At 40.9% G+C, this 21,256-nt stretch overlaps 1 protein-coding gene across 5 annotated transcripts in view; it reads right to left on the bottom strand.

Annotated features, from left to right (window-relative positions):
• The window catches only part of LOC118397634 (adhesion G protein-coupled receptor B2-like), a 565,880-nt gene that overhangs the window by 152,117 nt on the left and 392,507 nt on the right, over positions 1-21,256 (bottom strand). For all 5 annotated transcript variants that reach the window (XM_052469740.1, XM_052469742.1, XM_052469741.1 and 2 more), the window contains one exon: positions 6,616-6,742. In XM_052469740.1, coding sequence (XP_052325700.1) covers positions 6,616-6,742 — 127 coding nt within the window. The remainder of the gene's footprint in view (positions 1-6,615; positions 6,743-21,256) is intronic.

Below are 21,256 nucleotides of genomic sequence, written 5' to 3'. Positions count from 1 at the left end.
GTGTGTGTGTGTGTGTGTGTGTGTGTGTGTGTGTGTGTGTGTGTGTGTGTGTGTGTGTGTGTGTGTGTGTGTGTGTGTGTGTGTGTGTGTGGTTAGGTGGTTAGGGCATTGGGCCAGTAACCACACAAGCTGGCTTTAACGTCTCTTGCGTATTTTGACGTTTGGATGACACACGTGCCCAAAGTAAACTGCCTGTTACTCAGGCCCAGAAGCTAGGATATGCGAGTACAACAGATCTGATATGGCAGGTGAAAACCCGACGAAAATCCATCCAGGAAGTGGGAATTTTTTTATGTTAGTTGTTTTCCATTGAATGCCTAATGACTATGTTATGGGTTAGTGCCCAGATTGCAGTTCCTATGGCTTCCACTAGATGTCAGCATTCTTTAGACATGCTTTTACGTTTGTATTTTGAAAAACGACAAGTAAAAATACCTTTTGGTCAGAGGAAAGGGGAAGAATGTAGAGCTGCTTTGTGCGCATGACCGATAGCGCGCAATTCGTTGTTTCTCCTTTCTATTGAAAACGCTATTGTCCGGTTGAAATATGATTGATTATTTAGATAATTGACAACCTGAGGATGAATTATAATCATCATTTGACATGTTTTGACGAACTTTACCGGAACTAGTAGGATGTATTCGTCTGCATGTTTTGACCGCCCTGGAGTCAGTGGATTACTGAACAAAACGCTCCAACAAAAGTTTTTGGGACATAAAGAGGGACTTTATCGAACAAAACTAACATTTATTGTGCAACAGGGAGTCTTGTTATGAAAGATCATCAAAGGTAAGTGATTAATTTCATCGCTATTTCGGACTTTTGCGACTCCTCTACTTGGCTGGAAAATGTTTGTATGCTTTTGTAAGCGGGGCGCTATCCTCAGATAATCGCATGGTATGCTTTCCCCGTAAAGCCTTTTTGAAATCTGAGACAGCGGGTGGATTAACAAGAAGTTAATCTTTAAGCCTGATGTATAACACTTGTATATTTTATGAATGTTTATTATGAGGATTTCTGTATTCTGAATTTGGTGCTCTGCAATTTCACCGGATGTTGGCCAGGTGGGACGCTACCATCCCTCCTGGTTTTAAGACACAGCTGAACCCTACTCATCATAGTTCATAGTATAAGAAAAGTGTCTCCCAATGTCTCTAATAATTACAGATGTTTTCTTGCCCAGCCAAGACGATATACAGCAGTAGAGAACTGAACAAAGTCCCCATTCATAAACCATGTTTGAGCTAATCAAAGGAGGAAGCACTTTTTCTTTAAACACCTTAACATTATACTAGCAGGCTACTTGTGGTCTCCCCACGGTTGAACTGAACAGTGACTAGACAGTGGTTAGATAATTAGCTAATGAGCTCTGTGTTGTGTTTACTGATGAGCCCAGCCAAGCAGAGCAAAGTTCTCCCTTAATCAACTAATGAACCAAGCATCTGTAACAGCGTTCATCTGTTGAAGGAGAGTCAGACCAAAATGCAGCGTGGTGGTTACTCATGTTCTTTAATGAAGAATAGCGATACATGAAATAACTATAAATATACAAAACAACAAACGGAACGAGAAAACCTATCACAGCCTCTGGTGAACACTACACAGAGACAGGAACAATCACCCACACCATACACAGTGAAACCCAGGCTACCTAAATATGGTTCCCAATCAGAGACAACGAGAATCATCTGACTCTGATTGAGAACCGCCTCAGGCAGCCAAGCCTATGCTAGACACCAATACGACAACACAATAAACCCATGTCACACCCTGGCCTGAACAAATAATTAAAGAAAACACAAAATACTAAGACCAAGGTGTGACAGCATCCACATAGTTCTATTTGTACTATCTAAACAAACAATCTCACTTAAAGGAAAAGTCCTTAGTAAATCTTTTTTTTTGTACATCTTTTTTTTATTAGTCCACTGTTGATACAGTTCTGCTGTAGTTTTGTATGTCATCACACACGTTTTAAAGATATTGGATTTTCAAGAAGCGAAGTGTCACTTGCCACATTATCATGATGATGCGTTTTGATTGCTGACATGCAAATCATTTTGGTAATGTCTTAACGGTGAACTAATGGAAAAAAAATCCCAAATAAAGTTTTTTGTGGACTTGCAGGCATGCCATTATTATTCGAGGTCCGAGTCTCAAGTCAAGTTCAAAATTGAACAGGTCGAGTCTCGAGTCAAATCCAAGTCCTGCAATCTAAGAGCAAGTCAAGTCAGGTTACAAGTTTTTTCAAGTCAAGTCTCAAGTCAAGTTAAAAAAAAATCTATACCTGCAAAGACTTGTTCAACTATAAATGTGTGTCTATTTATCGAGGCTATCAGACAGCCCTTTTCATCATTTAGTTTACAATGTATTTTGATTATGAAATAATACATTCCAAAGGCAAGCTTCATAATTCAATTATTAATTAAAAGAAAATTGACATACCGAAATAGCTGATCCTATAGCTTTACAGCAAATCAGCAATCTGTTTGTTAGCTCAGTGGTTCTCAAACGTTTTGAACCGCAACCCCCAAAAATAAATGTTTTAAAGCTTTTGACCCCCACGCATGCACAAGCACACGGGCACACGCATGCTGCCGAAATGTAGCCTGTCTCGAAGATGAGAAGAACATGTCATTTTAATAGAATGTTCTACCCTTTATTTATTTTCACATTTATTATTAATTTGTTTAGTCATTATTATTATAGTAAATTACTATTTTTATTCTATGTCTATTTAGAAATCAGTTTTTTAAATAACTTATGCAAAAATGTTTTGTTTCCTTTTGTTGAGACATTTTCTTTGGCTAAATTAAGTTCTGTCTGCTTAATTTTGTGCTCCATATTTAGTCAAAGGTTAAACGTAGGCCTGTTGTAAAATAAATATAACTAGGCTATTGCGGTCATTTGTTGGGTAGGCCTACGGGAGGCAATCACCTTTGATGCTAATAGCTGCAATATAACCCTGTTTAGCCATTTTCCCTGGCCAAATGAAGTTCCAGCTGTAATGTTGTGCTTGTCTCAATGTAATTGAATTACTCAAACCATGAAAAGGAAAAAACAGAGGAGAAGATGCTAAACTTCATTTAATGCCACAATATAATAACATGTTCACATGTTCCCCATAACAATGACTTGTTTTACTTTTGATATTACCCTAACACAGTTTAGAAACTTCTGTGAAGGTGTGGTTGTCACGTCCTGGCCATAGGGAGGCTTTTTACTCTCTATTTAGGTTAGGCCAAGGTGTGACTAGGGTGGGCATTCTATGTTCTTTTTTCTATGTTTTTGTATTTCTTTGTTTTTGGCCAGGTATGGTTCTCAATCAGGGACAGCTGTCTGTCATTGTCTCTGATTGAGAACCATACTTAGGTAGCCTTTTCCCACCTGTGTGGTGTGGGTAGTTATTTTCTGTTGAGTGTGTTTTGCACCTGATGGAGCTGTTTTGGTTGTGCCTTTTGTTACTTTGTATTTAGTGTTCAGTTCTATTTAATAAAATGAGGAACACGTACCTTGGTCCTCACCTTCTTCCTCTGAATGCCGTGACAGTGATGTTGTATGGATATTATTAAGCATAGCTACTGACTTTGACAGCTGAACTTGAGGTCAGGAAGAATGGTTTATGCCTCCCAGAGTTACTCCTTTAATCTAATATTTGATGAAATCACCAGGTAGCCTATTGCTGTGACAAAGATGAGTCAGTGGCAGATTGCTAAACTGTATTTTATATGGATAATATTCATGTAGACTACTCTATTTTCGCAATGCAAAACAGGAGAAAAAGATAAGCAAGTGCATTCTGGTCAATAATCTTATGTGCACCCGCTTTGCACGCCAATGCTGATGACTGGTCATTGGTCAACAGTCAAGACTTGCACATTTTTGGTTCTGAAGCACAGATTTTGATGTTTTTAAATAATAATTTGGTGCTATGTTATAGGCCTATGTTAATGACCAGATTGAGCAAGCACAAATATTAGTCTATATAAAATCTATTCAAATATGTATATATATATATATAAAATAAAAAATACATCTCACTCAGGTTCACACTCAAAACCTTCCCACAACCTTCTCACAACCATCTCACAACCCCCAATTTGAGATCCGCTGCGCAAGCTCACCCGACCTGTGTTGATGGAAAGTTTGCTGGTCCAATCAGAGGGCCAAGTGTGCGTTTCACTAGCCAATCTCTGGCTGCGTTGAGAGTAATCCATGGAGACTCTGTCTGTGCCACAAAATGCTAAAAAACCTGGCCAGATAATTTCAAGTCATCAGTCTCAAATCAAAGTCGAGTCCCGAGTCATGAGGGTCCAAGTCCAAGTCAAGTCTCAAGTTATTATATTTTCTATCAACTTGAGTCTCAAGTCATCGTCAGTTGTTTGACTCGTTGAGTAGAGACAAATCTGTCCATCCCTGCTCCCGCTCTCCCTCCCTGGCGCTATAGTGCGCCAGTCTGCCCATCATTGTGTCACCATCGTTACGCGCACCAGCACGTCTTTGGACTCATCTGGACTCCATTACTTTGTTGATTGCCTCTCCTATATCTATCTGTTCCTCGGATTCATTCTTGTGTCAGCAATATTGTCATTATGTTACTGCTGTCCAGATGCTCTCCTTGTTTGTTTTATGTCGGTTATTTATTAAATGTTCACTCCCTGTACTTGCTTCTCGTCTCCCAGCGTCTGTCCTCACACAAATCTACTTAAAACGCTGAGTGTGGTACCAAATTCAATTTTAGAAGACTGCTGTACATTTCACGTCTGTAGTTATTGGTACATACATTTGAAATCATAATGTACATACACTTAGGAGTCATTAAAACTAGTTTTTCAACCACTCCACAAATTTCTTGTTAACAAACTATAGTTTTGGCAAGTCGGTTAGGACATCTACTTTGTGCATCACATAAGTCATTTTTCCAACAATAGTTAACAGTTCCAGTGGGTCAGAACATTAAATACACTACATTGACTGTGCCTTTAAACAGCTTGGAAAATTCCATAAAATGATGTCATGGCTTTAGAAGCTTCTGATAGGCTAATTGACATAATTTGAGTCAATTGGAGGTGTACCAGTGGATGTATTTCAAGACCTACCTTCAAACTCAGTGCCTCTTTGCTTGACATCATAGGAAAATCAAAATAAATCTGCCAAGACCTCAGAAAAAAAATTGTGGACCTCCACAAGTCTGGTTCATCCTTGGGAGCAATTTCCAAACGCCTGAAGGTACCACGTTCATCTGTACAAACAATAGTACACAAGTATAACACCATGGGATCACGCAGCCGTCATACCGCTCAGGAAGGAGACGCATTCTGTATCCTAGAGATGAACGTACTTTGATGTGAAAAGTGCAAATCATTCCAAATACAACAGCAAAGAACCTTGTGAAGATGCTGGAGGAAACAGGTACAAAAGTATCTATGTCCACAGTAAAACGAGTCCTAGATCAACATAACCTGAAAGGCCGCTTAGCAAGGAAGAAGCCACCGCTTCAAAACAACCATAAAAAAGTCAGAGTACGGTTTGCAACTGCACATGGAGACAAAGATCGTACTTTTTGGAGAAATGTCCTCTGGTCTGATGAAAGAAAAAATAGAACTGTTTGGCCATAATGACCATTGTTATATTTGGAGGAAAAAGGGGGAGGCTTGCATGCCGAAGAACACCATCCCAACCGTGAAGCACGGGGGTGGCAGCATCATGTTGTGGGGGTGCTTTGCTGCAGGAGGGACTGGTGCACTTCACAAAATGGATGGCGTCATGAGGCAGGACAATTATGTCGATTTATTGAAGTAACATCTCAAGACATCAGTCAGGAAGTTTAAGCTTGGTCGCAAATGGTTCTTCCAAATGGACAATGACCACAAGCACACTTCCAAAGTTGTGGCAAAATGGCTTAAGAACAACAAAGTCCAGGTATTGGAGTGGCCATCACAAAGCCCTGACCTCAATCCTACAGAAAATGTGTGGGCAGAACTGAAAAAGGATGTGCGAGGCCTACAAAGCTGACTCAATTACATCAGCTATGTCAGGGGGGGGGCAAAATTCACCCACCTTATTGTGGGAAGCTTGTGGATGGCTACCTGAAACGTTTGACCCGAGTTAAACAATTTAAAGGCAATGCTAGCGAATACTAATTGAGTGTATGTCAACTTCTGACCCACTGGGAATGTGATGAAAGAAATAAAAGCTGAAATAAATAATTCTCTCTACTGTTACTCTGACATTTCACATTCTTAAAATAAAGTGGTGATCCTAACTAACCTAAGACAGGAAATTTTTACTAGGATTTAATGTCAGGAATTGTGAAACACTGAGTTTAAATGTATCTGGCTAACGTGTATGTAAACTTCCGACATCAACTGTAGCTATATCTCAGCTGTATCTCATACAGCCACTTGTCTCCTATCTCAAACTTCAAGGACAACCAGTGAATTTCTCCCATTTCCCTGACCAAGTGGACTGTTTAAATTAAAGTAACAACAATCTCTACCCTATATCTCTAGCTTGTAAATTTCCACACAACACACCAACACATTAGCTTGTTGGCTCCAGTTAGTGTTACCTCGGTAACCTCAGTGTTATAGAGCAGTGGGAAATGTGACTCACCGGGTCTTTAGCTTGCTGCGCTAGTATGGCATAGGTGGAGATCCTGCTGCAAAGGCATTTGGTGTGGACAGCGGCAGAAGCGAGCGTTTGGCAGCCCTCTGTGTCCCAGTTCTCAGCACCAGCTTCCCTGAAGATGGGGGAAACATGGGACACACACAGTGAGGGAAACAGAGAGAGAGAGAGAGAGAGAGAGAGAGAGAGAGAGAGAGAGAGAGAGAGAGAGAGAGAGAGAGAGAGAGAGAGAGGGTTAAAATTGGCAAAAAAACACACCTTTCTTTCCACAGGGCCGTGGAGTGAGACATGGATGCAGCTTAAGCCCCACCCTCTTCATTATATATATGAACGACTTGGCAAGGGAACTAGAACAGTCTGCAGTACCTGGCCTCACCCTACTAGAATCTGAACTCAAATGTCTACTGTTTGCTGATGATCTGGTGATTCTGTCACCAACCAAGGGCCTACAGCAGCACCTAGATCTTCTGCACATATTCTGCCAGACCTGGGATCTGACAGTAAATCTCAGTAAGACCAAAATAATGGTGTTCCAAAAAAGGTCCAGTCACAAGGACCACAAATACAAATTCCATCTAGACACCATTGCCCTAGAGCACACAAAAAAACATACATACAGTAATTTGGCCGAAACATCAGCGCCACAGGTAACTTCCACAAAGCTGTGAACGATCTGAGAGACAAGACAAGAAGGGCATTCTATGCCATAATATAATAATAATACATGCCATTTAGCAGACGCTTTTATCCAAAGCGACTTACAGTCATGTGTGCATACATTCTACGTATGGGTGGTCCCGGGAATCGAACCCACTACCCTGGCGTTACAAGCGCCATGCTCTACCAACTGAGCTACAGAAGGACCATCAAAAAGAACATTAAATTTGACACACCAATTAGGATCTGGCTAAATATACTTGAATCAGTTATAGAACCCATTGCCCTTTATGTTTGTGAGGTCTGGGGTCCGCTCACCAACCAATAATTCACAACATGAGACAAACATCCAAAAATATCCAATACTAATAATAATGCATGCTGAGCAGAATTAGGCCGATACCCGCTAAGTATTCAGATCCAGAAAAGAGCAGCTAAATTCTATAACCACCTAAAAGGAAGCAAATCCCAAACCTTACATAATAAAGCCATCACCTACAGAGAGATGTACCTGGAGAAGAGTCCCCTAAGCAAGCTGGTCCTGGGGCTCTGTTCACAAACACAAACAGACACCACAGAGCACCAGGACAGCAACACAATTAGACCCAAGCAAATCATGTGAAAACAATACGATAATTACATGAGACATTGGAAAGAATTAACAAAAAAACTGAGCAAACTAGAATGCTATTTGGCCCAGTAGAGAACACAGTGGCAGAATACCTGACCGCGGTGACTGAACCAAATTTAAGGAAAGCTTTGACTATGTACAGATTCTGTGAGCATAGCCTTGCTATTGAGAAAGGCCACAGTAGGCAGACCAGGCTCTCAAAAGAAGACAGACTATGTGCACACTGCCCACAAAATGAGGTGGAAACTGAGCTGCACTTCCTAATCTCCTGCCAAATGTATGTATTTGTAACTCTGAAACCCATTTGCATTGCTAGTTATAGCCTAATGTTAGCGAGCTAGCTAACGTTGAACCTAGTTGGTTAGCTTTAGGTACCTGCAGTTTAATACTACAGCAATTCATGCATGGGTTGGGATTATGGGTCTTTGTTTAGCGAGCTAGCTACATGTCTAAACAAAAGACTCCACTTTGCCAGGTGATTACATGACCCATCAAGTTAGCCAGTTGGGTCTGGGGGTGACTAGTCAAGTTAATCAGGTGTGTCTCGGGTGATTACAGGTGTGTCAAGGGGTGATTACGGCCATCTTTCGCATTTCATGAACATGTGTACATGTCTAGACAATGGTGACCCATCCAATTAGCTAGATGTGGCTAGGGAGTGGTTATAGCATTTATTTCACTAGACCCATCAATTTAGACAACTATGTCGGCATAAAATGAATCTAATAATTCTAAAATATGTTTATCTGGACACCTTTTATTTTATGCAAGTAACCATTTCCCTGTACCGTTTACACATTTCTGTATCATGTGCATGTGACAATTACACTTAGATTTCATTTGATATAGTGTGTGTTTACCAGAGACATTAATTTCAAGAACAACATGACCTGCACCAAAGTCAGATTAGGATATATTCCAAGGACTAGATAAAGTGTATTTTTATCTGACGCTACTACTTTCACCACTTTTAGTCTTAATCTATAGTTGTTTACTACATTACCTAACTTGCTTTGTTTAGCATATGGCCTCACAAGTGAATCCTTAACTTCTTTGGGGTAGGGGGCAGTATTTTCACGTCGGGATGAAACCTGCTACTATGGACCATATCCTAGGATATGCATATCATTAGTAGATTTGGATAGAAGACACTCACTCTGAAGTTTCTAAAACTGTTTGAATGATGTCTGTGAGCATAACAGAACTCATATGGCAGGCAAAAAGCTGAGAAAAAATCCAACCAGGAAGTGGGAAATCTGAGGTTTGTAGGTTTTCAACTCTTTGCTTATCCAAGATACAGTGGAAATTGGGTCATGTTGTATTCCTAAGGCTCACACTAGATGTCAACATTCTTTAGAACCTTGTTTGATGCTTCTACTGTGGAGTGGGGCCGAATGAGAGGGGAATGAGTCAGGTGTCTGGCAGAGAGCCACAGGCTTGTGACCTCGCGTTCCATTACAGACATTACAGACAAAGGAATTCTCCGGTTGGAACATTATTGAAGATTTATGTTAAAAACATCCTAAAGATTGATTCTATACATAGTTTCACATGTTTCTACGGACTGTAACGGGACCTTTTGGACTTTTCGTCCGTACTTTCCGCTGGACTTGCACGCACGTTGTGAGTTTAGATTGTGTACTGAACGCGCAAACAACAAGGAGGATTTTGGACATAAATTATGGACATTATCGAACAAAACAAATATCTATTGTGGAAATGGGATTCCTGGGAGTGCATTCTGATGAAGACCATCAAAGGTAAGTGAATATTTATAATGCTATTTTTGACTTCTGTTGACTCCAACATGGCGGATGTCTCTTTGGGTTGATTTGTCATCTGAGTGCCGTACTCAGATTATTGCATCGTGTGCTTTTTACGTTTTTTTTTTAATGTTTGACACAGCGGTTGCATTAAGGAGAAATGGTTCTGAAATTCCATGTATAACACTTGTATTTTCATCAACATTTATGATGACTATTTCTGTAAATTGATGTGGCTCTACTGAACATAACGCGCCAATGTAAACTCAGATTTTTGGATTTAAATATGAACTTTACCGAACAAAACATACATGTTTTGTGTAACATGAAGTCCTATGATGAAGATCATCAAAAGTTAGTGATTAGTTTTATCTCTATTTGTGCTTTTTGTGACGCCTCTCTTTGGCTGGAAAAATGGCTGTGATTTGGCTCTGACCTCACATAATCGTTTGGTGTGCTTTCGTCGTAAAGCTTTTTTGAAATCGGACACTGTGGCTGGATTTACAACAAGTGTATCTTTAAAATGGTGTAAAATACATGTATGTTTTAATTATGGGATTTCTGTTGTTTTGAATTTGACGCCCTGCAGTTTCACTGGCTGTTGACGAGGTGAGACACTACCGTCACACATACCCTAGAGAGGGTTTTAAAGAGATAGGAGGGGCTAAGGTGTGACGAAGTTGAATAGGTGTAGACAAAGAAGAGCTCTCCAGTAGGTGTGCCAAAACATACAAGGGACATTTTCTCAAAAGGAAGTTACAATTTCATCAACTTTCAAAGCAGAATTACTTTCCCATTGTTCCTCAACTGCAGTGGATGATAAACCATTTTGTAGCTCTGAGTCTCTGCTTTTATCCAACGTAAAAAAAACACAATTTCAATTTTTGCTGCATAATACCAAATTGTGGTGGTCAGTCACATACAGCTATATATACATATTCTAATGTGGACACCCCTTCAAATTAGTGGATTCGGCTATTTCAGCCACACCCATTTCTGACAGTTGTACAACAAAAATCGAGCACACAGACATGCAATCTCCATATCTCCATAAACAAACATTAGCAGTAGAATGGCCTTACTGAAGAGCTCTTCAACCTGGCACTGTCATAGGATGCCACCTTTCCAACAAGTCAGTTCATACATGTTCTGCCCTGCTAGAGCTGCCCTGGTCGACTGTAAGTGCAGCCAATGTGATTTGGAAACGTCTAAGAGCAACAACGACTCTGAAGCAAATTGGTAGACCAGTCAAGCTCACAGAACTGGAAGGTGCAGTGCTGAAGCCCGTAGTGCATAAAACTTGTCTGTCCTCACTTGAAACACTCATGACCAAGTTCTAAACTGGCTCTGGAAACGTCAGCACAACAACTGTTCATCGGGAGCTTCATGAAATGGGTTTCCATGGCCGAGCAGCTGCACACAAGCCTAAGATTACCATGCGCAATGCCAAGCTTCAGCTGGAGTGGTGTAAAGCTCGCCGTCAATGGACTCTGAAGCAGTGAAAATGCGTTCTCTTGAGTGATTAATCACACTTCACCACCAGCAGCACAACGAATGAATAAGGGTTTGGTGGACGCCAGGAGAACGCTACCTGCCCAAATGCATAGTGCCAACTGTAAAGTTTGGTGGAGGAGGAATAATGGTCTGGGGCTGTTTTTCATGGTTCAGGCCAGGCCCCTTAGTTCCAGTCAAGAACATTTGTGCTTATTATGTCTCTTCTCCAAATAGTTGTAAAATTGTATAGATGTGGAATAAATGAGCTTCCACTCCCCCATTTTTGAAATCTTCTCTCTGTCTCTCTCTTGTCCTGTTGGGCAATGTTGTGCCTCTCCTCTCTCTCCTGATGAATTAGATAGTGGTTTGCCTCGCTCTCTGTGGGTGATGTGTTTTACATTCTCGAATGAAAAGTGTGATGTTAAGGTTGATCAATGGGAACATTCAGAGTTTCTAATTGAACTAATGACCAGCCTTACAGACATTGACATGCCAACCATGCTCTACTACAAATGTCTTGTACCAGTTTTACTATTTATAACAGTGATACAAGTCTTCAAAGAGCTGTTAGAAAGTGACTCTAACTGTACTAATGACCAGTCTGACACACAGCTATCGACACTAAACTATGCTCTGCCTTGTCTCTGGCACGTCAACTAATGCCAGACTGTGGCGCCAGTTATAACAGAGTTGTTATGAGAATTCAAAGAGATTCTTTAGAGCAATATGTATGCTTAGCCCTGACACTTACTGAACTAACTGTCAGCCCCCTCAGGACTTGGCGTTAATTAAGTACAGCTGAAACAGAATTTACTGCCTCTGTTATAACACAGCTGAGATGTAATCAACATTAAACCAGTTGGTAATGCTGCCACCGTACACAGACAGAGACACAGAAGGCAAACAGGAAGCCATGTTCTTGTTCAAAAGGAGTTATTATTAATGAAGGAGTTTTTTCCTGACAAACTTCTATTGTCCCTCATGAACCCTGCGATTCGGAATACACTTCACAGTTCCAGTTTGGATCCTAGTTGGAAAGAGAGGTAGAGACACAATTTTAAGAAACCACCTTCCTTCTAAATTATCTTTCATAGCTGTACTAGGTCAATCGCCTGCTGTGGAAGGGCCAAAGATTTGGTAGACCAACAGCTTTGAGGGCATGGTCAGGGGCAAAAGGATATCAGTCTGTAACCTGGTAAGGGACAGACAGTTACTACGCTGTAAACACTGGCATGGCACCTGCTAGAGATTATAATCTGAGCCCTGGCATATAACACTTAGATTACACTGATTACAACAGACAGACAGACAGACAGACAGACAGACAGACAGACAGACAGACAGACACACACACACACACAAGCCCAGCTGGTTGACATATAATCAGTGATTATCTGTGACTGTCTGCTGAACTATGGATAGGCAATGTGTGTGTCTGTCTGTTGCACAAAAAGTATATGTTAGAGACCCATAATTTGGAGTATGTCATGGCTACATGTTACAGGTATATGTCATAGCTACATGTCATAGCTAAATGTTATAGCTACATGTTACAGGTAGATATTATAGGTACATGTCATAGCTACATGGTACAGGTAGATGCCATAGCTACATGTCATAGCTACATGTCATAGCTACATGTAATAGCTCCATGTTACAGGTAGATGTCATAGCTACATGTTATAGCCACATGTTATAGCTACATTTCATAGCTACATGTCATAGCTACATGTCATAGCTACATGTAATAGCTCCATGTTACAGGTAGATGTCATAGCTACATGTTATAGCCACATGTTATAGCTACATTTCATAGCTACATGTCATAGCTACATGTCATAGCTACATGTTATAGCTACATTTCATAGCTACATGTCATAGCTACATGTTACAGGTAGATGTCATAGCTACATGGCATAGCTACATGTTACATGTAAATGTAGATATTGTAATGGCTACATGTCATAGCTACATGGTACAGGTAGATGCCATAGCTACATGTCATAGCTACATGTCATAGCTACATGTAATAGCTCCATGTTACAGGTAGATGTCATAGCTACATGTTACAGGTAGATGTCACAGTTACATGGCATAGCTACATGTTACATGTAAATGTCATAGCTACATGTTATGGCTACATGTCATAGCTACATATTACAGGTAGATGTCATAGCTACATGTCATAGCTACATGTCATAGCTACATGTAATAGCTCCATGTTACAGGTAGATGTCATAGCTACATGTTATAGCCACATGTTATAGCTACATTTCATAGCTACATGTCATAGCTACATGTTATAGGGAGATGTCATAGCTACATATCATAGCTACATGTTATGGCTACATGTCATAGCTACATATTACAGGTAGATGTCATAGCTACATGGCATAGCTACATGGGGAGATGTCATAGCTACATATTACAGGTAGATGTCATAGCTACATGGCATAGCTACATGTTACAGGTAAATGTTATAGGTACATCATAGCTACATGTCATAGCTACATGTCATAGCTACATGACAGTACATGTTACAGGTAGATGTCATAGCTACATGTCATAGCTACATGTCATAGCTACATGACATTACATGTTATAGCTACATTTCATAGCTACATGTCATAGCTACATATTACAGGTAGATGTCATAGCTACATGGCATAGCTACATGTTACATGTAAATGTCATAGCTACATGTTATAGCTGCATGTCATAGCTACATGTTATGGCTACATGTCATAGCTACATATTACAGGTAGATGTCATAGCTACATGGCATAGCTACATGTTATAGGGAGATGTCATAGCTACATATCATAGCTACATGTTATAGGTAGATGTCATAGCTACATATTACAGGTAGATGTCATAGCTACATGGCATAGCTACATGTTACAGGTAGATGTTATAGGTACATCATAGCTACATGTCATAGCTACATGTTACATGTAAATGTCATAGCTACATGTTATAGGTAGATGTCATAGCTACATATTACAGGTAGATGTCATAGCTACATGGCATAGCTACATGTTACAGGTAGATGTTATAGGTACATCATAGCTACATGTCATAGCTACATGTTACATGTAAATGTCATAGCTACATGTTACAGGTAGATGTCATAGCTACATGTCAAAGCTACATGTCATAGCTACATGACATAAGTACATGTTACAGGTATATGTCATAGCTACATGTCATAGCTACATATCATAGCTACATGTAATAGCTACATGTCCTAGCTACATGTCATAGCTACATGTCCTAGCTACATGTAATAGCTACATGTCATAGCTACATGTCATAGCTACATGTCATAGCTACATGTCATAGCTACATGTCATAGCTACATGTCATAGCTACATGTCATAGCTACATGTCATAGCTACATGTCCTAGCTACATGTAATAGCTACATGTCCTAGCTACATGTCATAGCTACATGGAACAAGCCCAGCTGGTTGACATATAATCAGTGATTATCTGTGACTGTCTGCTGAACTATGGATAGGCAATGTGTGTGTCTGTCTGTTGCACAAAAAGTATATGTTTTAGGACATTACTAAAGACTGAGGATAACATGTTACAGGTAGATGTCATAGCAACATGTTATAGCTACATGTGATAGGTACGCATAGGTTACGCTATTTGGTAAAACAGCAAAAAACGATTCGCAAGAGTCTAGGCCATGGGAACTTTCACTCATTGACACACAGTCTCAGACATACACACGTACACACTCATAGACACACAGACCTTCCTAACAATCTCACATGCGTACCACACCGCTCGCGTCGAGGTTGCAAGCGTGTACATGTTTAATGTTTTTCATCTGTCCCCAAATTGATATAATTGATTCAGAGTTTGTTTTGAAATTTCAAATTGAGTGTCCTGATAGCGTCTGGTGTGGGTCAACGAGCGCGTGCGGTTTGGTCAGCATGTCAGACATACACACGTACACACTCCTAGACACACCTTCACAACTATCTCTGACATAAACACGTACTGTACACACTCAGACATTCACCTTCACAACTATCTCTGACATAAACACGTACTGTACACACTCAGACATTCACCTTCACAACTATCTCTGACATAAACACGTACTGTACACACTCAGACATTCACCTTCACAACTATCTCTGACATAAACACGTACTGTACACACTCAGACATTCACCTTCACAACTATCTCTGACATAAACATGTACTGTACACACTCAGACATTCACCTTCACAACTATCTCTGACATAAACACGTACTGTACACACTCAGACATTCACCTTCACAACTATCTCTGACATAAACATGTACTGTACACACTCAGACATTCACCTTCACAACTATCTCTGACATAAACACGTACTGTACACACTCAGACATTCACCTTCACAACTATCTCTGACATAAACATGTACTGTACACACTCAGACATTCACCTTCACAACTATCTCTGACATAAACACGTACTGTACACACTCAGACATTCACCTTCACAACTATCTCTGACATAAACACGTACTGTACACACTCAGACATTCACCTTCACAACTATCTCTGACATAAACACGCACTGTACACACTCAGACATTCACCTTCACAACTATCTCTGACATAAACACGTACTGTACACACTCAGACATTCACCTTCACAACTATCTCTGACATAAACACGTACTGTACACACTCAGACATTCACCTTCACAACTATCTCTGACATAAACACGTACTGTACACACTCAGACATTCACCTTCACAACTATCTCTGACATAAACACGTACTAAACACGTACTGTACACATAAACACAGACATTCACCTTCACAACTATCTCTGACATAAACACGTACTGTACACACTCAGACATTCACCTTCACAACTATCTCTGACATAAACATGTACTGTACACACTCAGACATTCACATTCACAACTATCTCTGACATAAACACGTACTGTACACACTCAGACATTCACCTTCACAACTATCTCTGACATAAACATGTACTGTACACACTCAGACATTCACCTTCACAACTATCTCTGACATAAACATGTACTGTACACACTCAGACATTCACCTTCACAACTATCTCTGACATAAACACGTACTGTACACACTCAGACATTCACCTTCACAACTATCTCTGACATAAACATGTACTGTACACACTCAGACATTCACCTTCACAACTATCTCTGACATAAACACGTACTGTACACACTCAGACATTCACCTTCACACTCATATCCTTCCACATGACCCAGTTGTTACATATTGTGTCTAAGCAGTGACACTACAAACACTGAAGAGATCTTTAGTGATGGTGACACTGCTAACGGATAGCAGCATGCACTCAGTGTGTGTGTGTTTGTGTGTGTGTGTGTCAAAGAGAAAGAGAGAACACATATTCATATACAAGAGTGCACATACGTGTGTGTGTGTGTGCAAGGGTGTGTATGTGTGTGTGTGTGTGTGTGTGTGTGTGTGTGTGTGTGTGTGTGTGTGTGTGTGTGTGTGCAAGTGCACCTGTGTGCCTTTGAACAGACCCAAAAAACACAATTATGTTCAGCAGCGCTCTGAGAGTTAACAGTCTACCAGGAATACTAGTCAACCTCTGGATTGGAGAGTATTTACATTTTCTATTGAACCTTTATTAACTAGGCAAGTCAGTTAAGAACAAAATCTTATTTACAATGACGGCCTACACCGACAAAATCCGGACGACGCTGAGCCAATTGCGCACCGCCCTATGGGACTCCCAATCACGACCGGTTGTGATACAGCTTGGATTCGAACCAGGGTATCTGAAGTGACGCCTCTAGCACTGAGATACAGTGCCTGAGACCGCTGTGCCCCGAGTATCATGTATCCAGGTGTAAACTTCCATGAAGAACAGACCTTGGACCAGTTAACCTTTCCAAAGTCCTTCCAAATGACCTTTTTAACTGGTACCGGTTCCCTTCAGACGAGTCCTGTGACACTTGTGGGTGTCATAGAGCAACTCACCTGTCCATCTCCTCAGTTGAATTCCGTGCTGTCACTCACTTGTCCACTCAAGATGAACATTTTTGTCATCTATCGCCCACAAGGTGCCCTTAGAGAGTTCCGAAATGATCTTGACACCTTGATAAGCTAATTTCCTGACGACGGTTCACAGCTCTTCGTATTTGGCAATTTTAACCTCCCGACTTCTGCCTTCGATTCATATCTTTCCAACTCTCTCTTTTCAACCCTTGCCTCATTTGAACTCACTCTTTTCCAGTCCCCTCCCACTCACAAAGCAGGCAATACACTTGACCTCATCTTTACTACAGGCTGTTTGCTTACCAATCTCACTGCAACCCCCTCCAGGTCTCTGATCACTACTTTGTTTCCTTTTCTGTCTCCCTCTCCTCCAACCCTAGACACTCAGCCTCTACCCAGATGGTCATGCGCCATCTCAACCTTCGCTCTCTCCCACTACTCTCTCCTCTTCTATCATCTCTGCTAAATCCTTCTCCCTTCGGTATTCTGATTCTGCCTCTTCAACCTTACTCTCCTCCCTTTCCGCATTCTAGGACTCGCCCTGTCCCCCTGTCCTCCTGTCCCCCTGTCCCCCTGTCCTCCCGGCCAGCCCGGCCCTCCCCAATAGCTCCTTGGATGAGTGACTCATTGCGAGCATCTGTGGGCAGCTGAATGAAAATGAAGGAAAAGTAAACTTCTGGAGGACCTATCATCTTTCCACTCCCTCCTTTCTACCTTCTCTTCCTCCGTATCTCCTGCTAAAGCCACATTCTAGCACTCAGCATTTCAAGCTTCTGCCTCTAACCCTAGGAAACTCTTCTCCACCTTCTCCTCCCTCCTTAACCCCCCTGCTGTGTTCCAGTCCAATCAGAGTGACCTACAATTTTTCTCTTTGAAAAATGTAGTTCATATTATCTGATTGTCATAAAGTTCCATGACTTTGTCCAAACAGGGCATCTGAACACACAAAATACATTTGGATGACTTTCATCACATTTTGGGTGTTTCAATTAACTTTTGTACACCTGTGGTGTTCCTGGCCAAAAAGGACCGGTCATTAGAAATTAATGGGTGAGACTACAATTATTGTATAAAATTGAGTTCAGGCACATGCCTATTCATCAGATGGACACACTTCCTCTCCCAGACTCCCACATGCATGTCTATTTGAACACACACCTCACTTGCCTTCTTGGCTTCCATGGCAACCACCATGGGGGACAGACTCTACTAATAATATATAGAACCTTTCTCGCAGCTCTGGTATATAAAGCTTTTTTGAGGCCTTGCTCACAATTCATTCTGTGGCACCATAATGACCAAAAACATACTGTATGTGAGGTTCTTGATCATCTCTTTGATCGTGACACTGGTGAGGAGGAGAAAGTCCTTGTTAAACTTTGACACAAAGTAGTCTGTGATAAATAGCACACTATGTTTCATCTGAGTGTATGTTACAGTCAAAATAATCCATACAAAAACAAGTTGTATGAGCTCAGGTCAATGAGGCTGTCATGACGTGGCACTTTCTGGGTATAGATTGTGGCATCCCCCTCACTCTCTCTCTCCTACACCCAGGTTCTGTTATCGCAGATCGTAAATTCCTGACGGAGACTCTCTCCCACTGGACATGCAGAAAGAGACACATAGAGAGAACAAAGGAACTCCTAAATCCCCATAATGGGGATTTGATACAAAAGGTCCACTTGTGATGAGGTGGGAATGGTTTGTGGACATTTAAGGGACGGATATGAGAAGTGTGTTTCATTTGTTGACCTCAGAGAGGACTGGAAACACACATAACTAGATCTCTGAATATGTACATTTCTCAATTATGGGGTTTGCATCCAATTCTTGAATAAAATGAATGAATAAAGATGAAATGATTTATGAAATGATGTAAGGTGATGTTAAACCTTTAATAAAAGATAATAATATTCCCTTTAAAGTTTAACCAAGTCATTGGCCCGCCCTCATGAGCACAGACATGATCTGGTATCAAGGAACAGCCCTTTTCTACTATTACAAATAAAAAACCCTCCTGTGGAAATCCTCTTCAGACCACGCGTACCTCGATGGACACCGAGGGGGCACAGGTTGAGTTCAGACCACAAAAACCTCCGATTTAAGCTAAGGTTGCAATGGTTGTTGAATTCCTAACCACGTGGAGCATTGGATACACGGACGGAAATGGTTCAATTCTGAGACTATCGATCCCTACAGAATAAGAGCAAATCTTAGATACTAATTACTAGTCTGCAGCAAGAAATCTATTCAAGAAGAACATTGCTGAATGGTACTCAGAAGTATCCATCCGAACCACGAAAGACTGATCTTCAGGGAGGCAGAGAGAGAGAGAGAGAGAGATGATGATGATGAACTGACTCTCCAACAGACAGATGGACGATTCCAACAGAGATCAAGATGACACACTGAGCGGAAATATATATATTGATTGCAGTTATTCTGTGGAAAGGATTAGCATTTCAATTAATATAATGATCTACTGTGTAGTGATTCCTTATTTGCCTTTCCCGCTGTTCTCAGTCCACACCCCCTTCTTAGTCCACACCCCCTTCTCAGTCCACACCCACTTCCCTTTGTCCACCAAGCCGTCCTATCGGCTGAGCCCACTAGGGAACCTCCCCTATCATTTCCTTGTAACCATATCTACTGTTTGTTTGTTTAAGCATTTATGTGATTATTTAGTTAGTCAGTAAATAAATGATTAAGACAATTGGTGTATGGATGATCTATAGTATAGTTCGTGCAGATAAACATCAATTTACGACGTTTGGAATGAGACTAACGTGAGGTAAAGAATAATTAATTAATTAGAAGACTAATTGATCAGATATTAAAATATCTGAAGAGTTATATTAGGAAAATTATAACTTTGTAATCTGAAGATTTTCCTTGGTGCCCCGAAATCCTAGTTAATTACATTTACATGATTAGTTTAATTACGTAATAATAATTACAGAGAATTGATTTGATAAAATAACAGTCTTTACTTTAATATAATGATGCCAAAAACACAACGAGACCTTCAGGCCATAAATTGCAAATAGAAGTTCAAAACTTGTAATGTTCACAAGAACGTAAGCTGATAAAAGATCTAACACAACATTAGGTGATAATATATGTATTATTATGGATTTAGAACCAGCTATAATAGGGTGGTCATTTTGGACCGGGAACACAGAATTAGTTAATTTAACATGAAACGAACACAACAGGAGGGTTAATCCACCACCTCCTCCAAACTCATTCTCTGTGGACAACACTGTCAACCACTTTGAAAAGAAGGTTGGTGACACCTGCTCCTCATTCAGTCAGTCTATTGAGTCCACTGATTCAAACTCTCACAAAACTACCCTACGTCTTGACCTCTTTCTCCCCTCTCTCTCCAGATGAAATCCGGCGATAAGTGAGGTCCGGTCGCCTCAGACAACATGCTCCATCTACACCTCACCTCCTTCAGAGCATCTCTGGAGACCGTCTACTGCTGCAACCTATTCAGAATTCTGCAGCCAGCCTGGTGTTCAACCTTCCCAAAGCCTCCCATGTCACCCACCTCCTCCTCACACTCCACTGGCTTCCTGTTGAACACTAGAGCCAAACTAAGAGAAGCTGCCCTTCCAAAGGACAGATCAAAACAACACATTGTCTCTGTATCTGCTGTACCAGAGGAATGTTTCACTGCTGGTTCATTTTGTTTCCCTGTCAGTCATTTTCTCATTGGATATTAAAGTGTATTTTAGTACTTTGTTCATTAGTCCTTTGAGTGGTTTTATTCTATTAGCAGGGATAAGGTGGAAGGTGAGCAGGACAGAGCTGGCTGGTGCTACTCGTTCTATCAGAAGCACGCGCGCACACACACACGCGCACACGCACACACACAACAATGGCACATGTAGGCGTGCGGCTTATCCCAAGGAAGAGGGGGAGGATGGCAGACAAACACTCTCAATCTGGTTATAAGGAGATCGGTGCTTAGGCTTTCCATGAATGAGTGAGAAAATAAGGGAGCAGGACATTGAAAAACAGAATAAGGGAGCAGGACAT

The sequence above is a fragment of the Oncorhynchus keta genome, chromosome 19, assembly GCF_023373465.1.
Source record: "Oncorhynchus keta strain PuntledgeMale-10-30-2019 chromosome 19, Oket_V2, whole genome shotgun sequence".
In the NCBI taxonomy this organism is placed as follows: Eukaryota; Metazoa; Chordata; class Actinopteri; order Salmoniformes; family Salmonidae; genus Oncorhynchus; species Oncorhynchus keta.
This window is presented reverse-complemented; position numbering and strand designations above follow the sequence as displayed.